Source organism: Cyclopterus lumpus, chromosome 1 (genome assembly GCF_009769545.1).
Source record: "Cyclopterus lumpus isolate fCycLum1 chromosome 1, fCycLum1.pri, whole genome shotgun sequence".
Lineage (NCBI taxonomy): Eukaryota > Metazoa > Chordata > Actinopteri > Perciformes > Cyclopteridae > Cyclopterus > Cyclopterus lumpus.
The window spans coordinates 6,114,038-6,122,792 of NC_046966.1; the positions used below are offsets into that span (position 1 = coordinate 6,114,038).

Consider the following 8,755-nt stretch of genomic DNA (forward strand, 5'->3'; position numbering starts at 1 on the left):
CAGGATCAGTTTGTATAATGCTTTTTAAATAAACCTCTTTTATACCTCGTAGTTTATACATTTATGTAGCTGGCTTAACGTGTCCTTAAAAATAATAATTGTGTGTGTATATATATATATATATATATATATATATATATATTTTAAAACTTTTAATTTTTTTGCTGGCCATTGAAATGTGTCAGAGATGTCTAACTATCTCAGAGTGCTACTGCTGCTTGATATTTATGGATGTTTTTTTTAAGGCAGCGTGTTGTACAGTATGACTCTTGGTACTGACTCCCAACAAGTGGATCGATGTGTAAAATAAAAAAAAATTGAGGATAAAGATTTGTTTTTGTTGCCGTAACTTATATTAACTGCACTAAGCTACTCTGAGAAACTGTTTAAAGAAGTAGTGTCTCATTGAGAACTAACCCAGAGCTCGGATTACAAACAACCTGTGTGCACGTGTAACGCCCCCGTCTCACAGGGAACACAACAGTGAAACGCCTCAGAGTGAAAGACTTGTTTTAATATCGGCAAAAGAGCGCCGAATACGTGTCCTCTCAAAGCGCCAAATAAATGTGGACGCCCTTTACGACACTACGGGTGACCAACCTCAGTCTGGTATCGAATGCAGCAACGGCTGCACGGGAAAAAATGGAAAGTTGTGAATTACAGCTGTAGAAGTACTCAAAAGCTGCAAATATCAGAGGCAGCTCAATCGAGGACATTTTACCCCCCCCAAACACTTGTTTTTTTTCTTAATAGACAGCGAACGTTAGAAACTGCAATACTGGCATTTCCAGTTGAAAGCAAAGAAACAATTTGTGGATGGGCACAGCACTGGGGGGGCCAGATGTTGACTGCTGGCGTCTGTTTCTGAACCCCTTGGGACCCCTCATAAGTGTCCGGTCTGCATCAGCGTGTACTTGGAGGTGAAGCTCTCCACGCTCGGCCCCTCCAGGAACTTCATGGCTCTCCAGTGGATCTTGCTGCAGTTCTCTGGCTGTCCGAGGGGGCCCAGCTCCTCCTGGATGTACTGCAGCCACAGATCTTTCAGGGGGGGGGGGGGGGGGGGGGGGAGAACAGAAAACATTTTAAGGTAACGAAAGAAGAAGAAAAAAAAAAAAAAAAGAAAAGAGGCTTTCCTCCATACTTGTGAATAAATATTTTCAACTAATGCTGCTTTTCCTTTTGTTTGGCATTCAAACTCTGCTCACCGTCATCCGAGGTAGCAAACTCCTGCAGGGCTCTCTCATAGTAGTCTCTCAGACTGCTCATCCGTGGAGTCTCCTGGAAGAACAGACAAGAGTGTGATCACAGCTCGGGATTGTCTAATCCAAACAATACCAAAGTCCACCATCTGCCCACGCAATTTTCCTTCCTTATTTTTTTGATTTTGGCAGAGTTTGAAGTCTTCTGAAACATTCAGAAAGGGTTCAAACTAGAGTCAATATTATCTGTTCTCCACCTAAATCCTAAAGACGACATACAGGCGGAGGTGCTATACGTACTTGTTCCTTCTCGATCTCAATCATTCTGGTGAAAAAGGCCTTGGACAAGGGACGGTTTTCTTGTAAGCTACCGGAGGAGAGAAAAAAAAAAGAAGTTTTTTCTTTTCCGGGTCGGCTTCGTCACATGACATTCGCTGGACGGTATTTTGCAGCAGACTCATGTTGCATTCTTTTACTGCTGTCATTTAAATAAATCACAACATGAGCAAGGGGATCTAGTTTTTACCTCGTAAAGTTCCTCCTCGCTTTCTTGTAGCCTCCAGTGGAGTACGACCAATCCAGGTAGCTCTCTTTAATCGCCATGGCAACTGCTGCGACTGCAGACAGCAGACCTCTCTGGGAACAAACAGGGACACACACACACACACAAACTGTGTCATTTCAGAGGCCAAAACAAGCACAATTCATCTAGTATTCAGCTGTAAGCATCATCGAGGTGCTAGCGGACTACCTGGAAGACGGCGTCCGTCTCCTCTGGACTCTGGCTGGCCGCGCTCCACTGGACCTGCAGCTGCCAGAGCGGCAGACTCTCCTGTGGACACAGAAAGGACGGCGGCGTTAGTCGGATTCGAAATCTAAAGTGGCGGTGCGCGGCGGGTTAGCGACGATGCTCCGATTCAACTTTTCCAGTCCCGGTGACACAGATCAATCCCAACCGGTCACATGTCAGAATTGGGCTTCAACATTAGGACTGATTTTAAACCATAAAATTATGATTTTTAGAAATCATGTAGGGGTCAAATAAATAAAGCGCCAATGTGTTTAATCAACGTTACAGTTGCATCGTTATACATGTATTACTTGTTGGCACGCGTCTCGGCGCGAACACACCAAGCTTCATTTGGACCCTTTAATATACGGCCGTTCTACAGATGACTGTCGCTCGGGTAAAAAGACGTCTGTAGAAAGTGTGCGAGCGTCAAACATCGAGCTGGATCCAGAGAGCACGTCCACATTTTCTTCATTAATCTCGCGCTCTGCTTCGGCGCCGGAAAACATTTAATTGTTTGACGTAGCCTGAAGGTTTTACGCGATTGCCCAACACTTCGGGAGAGCGTCCTCTTGAGACAAAAGGCCGGCCTAATGAGCAGCGTGTAGTAATCCTCCCACTGCTACTTCTCAGGGCCGCGGCATTATGTAACCCCCCCCCCCCCAGTGCCCACCCACATCAACAACCAGTTATTCTGCTCATTACTGAAAAGGCTCTGTGTCCAAGTGTGTTCATAGAAATACCGCATGGTATATTACTGCGATGTGACGGGTAACGCAAAACCAAGGAAAGCAATGTGTGGCCTACGAGGTTTTTTTTATACAAATGAAACCACATTTCTATTGATTATGTTATTATCCATCCAGAGTTCATAGTTATATTCAGAATATAGAGTTAAAAAGTAATCCTGTCGAATTTACCCGTCACGTTAAACTAAGATAACATGTTGGTTCTGACATCAAATGATGAATAATTACACAAACTCGCTTTAAGTGCCTGAAGCCTTCCTCGCTCAGAGAGGGGGGAGGGGAGAGGGGGGGGGGGGGAGGAGAGGCCGTTTGTGGAACTTTAATAAAAGGAAATGGAGATTAAATGGGCCACTAAGATGGCCCAATTATACAGCAGTGTGCGTATCCAAGTGTCTCCCTGCTCCAAGGAGAGCGACTAAACGTGTACAGTAGGAGCACAGCGGATGTGGTGCACGTGCTCGGTGTGAGCAGAGAGTATTGCAAACACTTGATTCGATTCAGAGTAATATATGTAGTGTCTGTGTGTGTCTGTGTGTCTGTGTGTGTGTGTGTGTGTGTGTGTGTGTGTGTGTGTGTGTGTGTGTGTGTGTACCTTGGGATTGACGTGTGCGAGAGCCTCCTGGAATAGCCCGCCCACGTCTCCACTCCCCAGCTGCATCAGCGTCCGCAGACTCAGGCTCCACATCGCCGCCGATTGGCTGTAACGCCGCGTGGCCGCCGTGGCAACGCCGGCCGCTCCCTCGGCGTCTCCGGTGGAGAGCAGGATCTGCAACTTTGTTTGGAGAATCAAAGAGAATGTTAAATCCAAGAACAGACTTCCTCCCGTTTCCATCTCCATTTTTTTTTCCCGGCTGTGCCTCTGCAGAAAATACTGAATTAATGAAATGGTGAACAATAGAGATCAACAGGAAAATGTGGTCTGGCATTGCAAAAGTCCACTCGTTTCAAAGATGGCTGCCTGGCATTAGACTTCGCACACGTCTCCGACCGTCTGGTTGCATTTTGTTGCGCTCGAGGCTCCAAGAACGAGCAACTAGAAGTGCACTTAGAAGAGGACCGAGCACTCATGCCCCCCCCCTGCCCGAACTTTGACGGGCCCGGCCCTGAGCAAGCTCAACTAAAGCAAGGACGCAGGCACCCGGAGCCATTATTCAAATATGGGGAGACTGAACTATTGAGGCTTCAGGGGGCCCTGTGATACACATTTTAATGATGCAATTATCTTACCCAGTTCTTGTAATAATCCTCCTTCAGCAGTGAGGAGTCGTGGGCGCGCTGCAGCACTCCCAGTAGCCGCTGCTGCCTCTGTGTGACACACACACACACACACGTAAACATCCACCTCCAGGTACACTGAAGCCTGTGACATTGGTTCCTGTGTGCACTCACTTACCTTTTCTTTCAGCTCTTCGACGTTGGTTTTTCTCTTCAGCCTTTCCAAGCAGAAGGTCGCGTAGCAGGACCACATGGGCTCTAGAGGGCAGAGCACCAGATGTTTAATACCTTTATCGGCTACCTGGGTCTGAATTATTATTATTATTATTATTTCTTATTTTAACTGGCAGAAGCTGACTTTCTTCAAATTCAACAATGGAAACAACTTTGATATACACAATAGACTGCGGGAATTGAATTAATAAGTAATGAGAAGTAAAAAGGGTTCTGCTAATACAGCTACCACGACATTCAAAATAAAATGTTTTTTTCTTTTCTTCACATTGTAAAAACTACAACATGCAACGGGAAGAAATGCGTTACCGCATGGTGATAAAAACCTTCAGTCCCAAGCCATGATTGTTGCCTTTCGGAAAATAGCCCTGTGTGTCTGAGCACCTACCGGCGCTGAGGCTCTTGACCCCCTCCTCGTAGACCTGGCAGCAGCGCTCCTCTCTGCGGTTGATGTCTGAGGCTCGGCCTTTGGCGGTCTGCAGCTCCTCCCCGGCCCCCGGGGCCTCCAGCTCCCTCTTAGCCATGAAATCCCACGTCAAGCTGTCTGCTGTGTAGTTGGTCTGTAAGCTGCAATACAATGAGAGGGGTGAGAGGAGGGGGGGTTACATTCATGCTTAGCAGTGACGTTCTGTTTTGAATGGCTGGGCAAGATGGCTCCTCACTCTTGCAGGATGAAGTCCTGGAGTTCTTTGGTGAAGTCGAAGATAGCTGCAATGTTCAGAAGTGAGATGACAAACTCGGCTTCTGTTGGACAAAAAGAAAAGAGAGTGATGCCAGGTTAGTATAGTGCAGTGGTTCTCAAACAGTGGTGCGCGCCCCTCTAGTGGGGCGCAGTGGTACTACAGGTGGGGCGCAGGAGGAAATGCAAAACGGTCTTAATTGAGAACTTCACATATTACACCAGTTCAAAGTACACGGACATAAAACTAAGTCATTAATAAATACATGTTGAAATGCCTGTACCTTCGCGACGGCCAAGATTATTGGCCACTCTTTTCTGCTGTTGCCCTTCAAAACAAGAGCTCAACATTGAGCATGAATTGAGAGTGGCTGTATCAAGCCTGCAACCCCATTAATAAAAGATGTGCAGTGGAAAGCGGCCTCATTGCAGCCACTAATACTAACAAAACTTGACACACATATCTGCACTATTTTTGTTTTCGCACAGGTTGCACGTTATTGGTTTGAAAATGTATGCAGTGTAAAACTCTTTATTACCAAATATTCTAACTTGTTTCATTTAGTTTTTCACAGGTTGCACTTTGTTATTTAAAAAAAAAGTTTGAGAACCACTGGTATAGCGTAACCTGGCTCTGTCCAAAAGTCCACAAAAACACATTTGTACAACCCCTAAAAAAAGAGTGTGGTTTGACAAGGAGGGAATGTGTGATAACTTTTTCAAGAGGGGACATTTTTTTTACTAATTTACAGATTCCAACTGTCTCCAATGCATCAGTATACTCAATATACAAATAAACTTGTTTGATTGAGGAAACAAGAATCTTTGTTGGCTATTTCTTTTAACTGGTGATCCACTTTTTAAAAAGCCTACCTTTGATTTTCGCCGTAGCATCTCTGTACACAACATCAGCCAGTTTGCCGGCGAGGATCTCTGGAGAAAACTCATATTCACCCTGGAAACAGTGAAGAGCAGAGTATTCAGCACCGAATACAGACCCAGAGCATCTGTGCATGCATGCACTGACTTAAAAAATATATACATTTCCCACTTTTTGCGACACACTCACCAGGTCCATCTCCGCTTTCTCCAGCTCGCTCTTCTGCTTCCTCAGCTTCTCGCAATGCAGCAGCTCCATACGAAAGTACTGACACAAGAAGTTGTCGGGAGACATTTTGACATAAATATTTGACCAAGACACACTCGTGGCTCTTCCAACAGCACGTTTCTAACAGGTTTCGTTGTTTGAGAATGGAAGCGATTAACGCATTGCTTCCTTTACCTCCTGGAAGACTTTCTTGTTGTCGGGGTGGAAGCGCAGAGTCCTCAGGAACAGGTGTCTGGCACTTTCAGAGGAGCTTCTATCCTCCAGCTCACTCTTGGCTGCCATGATCCACAGGGCTTAAAGAGGGGAGTACAACGTCTCTGTTATTTACAGTTCATGTTGAGTTTGTTACAACAGATTGAAAAGCACAATCTTGTGTACCTGGTTTGTCGGGGTGTATAGCGAGCATGGCCGAGAACACCTTGCTGATTTGCCCTTTGGTGGCCTGAAAACAGACGGAGGTCATTATTAGAACGAGGACACGCGGTGTTCGGGGTCTCAGTCACACTTAAAGCAAATGGTGAGACAGTTACGTACCCATTTCTTACAGAAAGCCACATGCGAGAGCCAGAGCTGCACATCGTCCTGTGGGGAGGAGAAGACATGTCGCTCAGTCAAGTAAAACTAACTCTAAAGTATTTATATCTCATGATGATGAGCTTTTAGAGGGAAATTGCAAAAGAATAAGAGATCATTCAAAAGTCGCGATTAGTTTTTATTATTATTATTAATTGACATCTAATAATAATAATAATAATAATCTTTAAGCTCATTTGACACCATAAATAGTGGATGCAATGATTTCATTTGACACACTCCGGTACAACATAAATGCGTTGTACAGTACCTTCCACTTGTTGGTTGCTCTCCTGAAGACACTATTTATCCTGTGGATGACGGGGAACTCGATCTCCTCTCTTTTGAACTGGTAGTGGATGTGCTGCAGGAGAAAGTGAGGCGGTCAAACGACGCAGCATCGTCTCAAAGGGAACGGCTGTGTGTGTTCAGAGGGTCACAAACCAAAATTAATCCCAAGTCACTCACCGCTCTTCTCTTCTTGGTCAGCTCTAAAACGTTGATTTCATACTGTAAATAAATAAGTGGTCGTAGTTTGTATTTTATTATTCATTAAAAAATGTTTTTACTAAATTAGAATACATGTGTAACATGAAAAGGCCCCCCTCCCCTACCTGAATGTATGCAATGAAGTCCTCTTTGTTTACGACCAACCTGTGAAGCTTGTACTCCAGAGCCGTTGCTCTCTTGATTATGGATCTGAAATAATAATAATAATAATAATAATAATACAATCTCACGAATCAAAACTGAGCTGTACAGATTGATGAAAAACAGCACACACTGTGTGAAGTATATTTTAGGGTGCATTTTTTAATTAGATCCACTGCTATATCCTCTGTAGTGGTGAGGTCAATGACAGTCATAATTACATGACACACATGGATGTTTCTCCATGTTTCTGCCATACGTGGTCTTACTTGACTTCTTTCTTGGTGAACAGTCCCACTCTCTCCAGCTGCTCCAACTCAGGGATCCTCTCCTCAATGCGATGCTGAACGATCTCCGCCATCTTAGCGACGACGCCTTTCCGGGTTTCAGGTCAGACTGTTATTCGCACTAAATATATTAATGTCAACTTGATAATGAAATGCAATAAGACGGTAAGCAACAAGCCCGAAACTCTCCGACACATGTGTGTGGAAGTTGTGATTGGCCACGTTTCCGGTTCCGTCTGCAAACGGCTCCGTCGGGAAACACGGTCGCGCGCGAGGGCTGGCGAGACGAATTCCGAGCTGCTTCGGATTCAGGAGACACATTATTTAGTTTTGGGAGGGAGACACGTTTTAAATGGCACGACGCGACACGTATTAGTAAATAGCAAATGTGTTGATGGGGGGATTCTAATTTGAAACAGTTAATGCCTCATACAATTCAGAAAGTGATTTCGAAGTTGTTATTGAAGTTATAGGAAAATGAAGAGGTTCCTATATGAACCCGATAACAAATATATGATTTACTTTTACTCAAAGAATATAAATATAACGTTTTAACGTTTTATGCTGCAGTAAAGATCAGTGTAAGAGCCATTTTGTTTGTTTTTGTTTTGTTTAACCTCCCACCACTAGGGGGCGTAGGGCCACTGTCAATTAGGACAGAGGCCAATATAATCAGGAGGAGCACGAGGGCCAGGTGTTGCTGGACTGGCCGGAGAACACCGTTTTTGACCCTATGAGAACAGGTGACAATGTGTGACAACGAATGTTTTTCATTTCTTTCATTTTTTGGTGAAGACAGGGAATGTATCTTTTTTGGTTTGTGTTGGAAAATCAGAAATAAAATACCTTTCACATTAGCAACTGGACATTGAATCTGTTTAATGCACTTGTCTAAACTAGTCCTCAAGCAACCACAGTGACCTTTTTTTGATAGGCAACGAGGTCAGTACATAAGTCAAACTATTTTAGTGTAAATAACAATGATCTGACCTTTATCGCATTAAAATAATAGTAAAGCAAAGTGGGATCAAAGTGGTGCTGTTACCCGAGAATTAAACAAATAATAACTTTCGGTGTTCGGATCCCGGTCTGGGCATGTCCTTCTGTGTGGAGTTTGCCCTCCACGTGTCAGCGTGGATTCCCTCTGGGTTCTCCGGCTTCCTCCCACAGTCCAAAGACATGCAGGTTAATTGGACTCTAAATTGCCCGTAGGTGTGAATGGTCATCTGTCCCTACATGTGCCTTGAGATGGACTGGCAACCTGTCCAGG

At 44.5% G+C, this 8,755-nt stretch overlaps 1 protein-coding gene across 1 annotated transcript; it reads right to left on the minus strand.

Moving 5' to 3' along the window:
- Window positions 1–493: 493 nt before the first annotated feature.
- utp6 (UTP6 small subunit processome component) lies at window positions 494–7,735 on the minus strand. Its single transcript, XM_034542807.1, has 19 exons — window positions 7,468–7,735; window positions 7,162–7,246; window positions 7,016–7,057; window positions 6,819–6,911; window positions 6,509–6,556; window positions 6,353–6,416; window positions 6,149–6,267; window positions 5,936–6,013; window positions 5,740–5,821; window positions 4,850–4,931; window positions 4,576–4,754; window positions 4,132–4,211; window positions 3,966–4,043; window positions 3,331–3,510; window positions 1,951–2,031; window positions 1,726–1,835; window positions 1,500–1,566; window positions 1,206–1,278; window positions 494–1,038 (listed from the first exon to the last, which is right to left on the minus strand). Exons 1-19 carry the CDS (start codon window positions 7,557–7,559, stop codon window positions 884–886), a joined length of 1,788 nt encoding a protein of 595 aa, XP_034398698.1. The 5' UTR covers window positions 7,560–7,735; the 3' UTR covers window positions 494–883.
- Window positions 7,736–8,755: the final 1,020 nt, after the last annotated feature.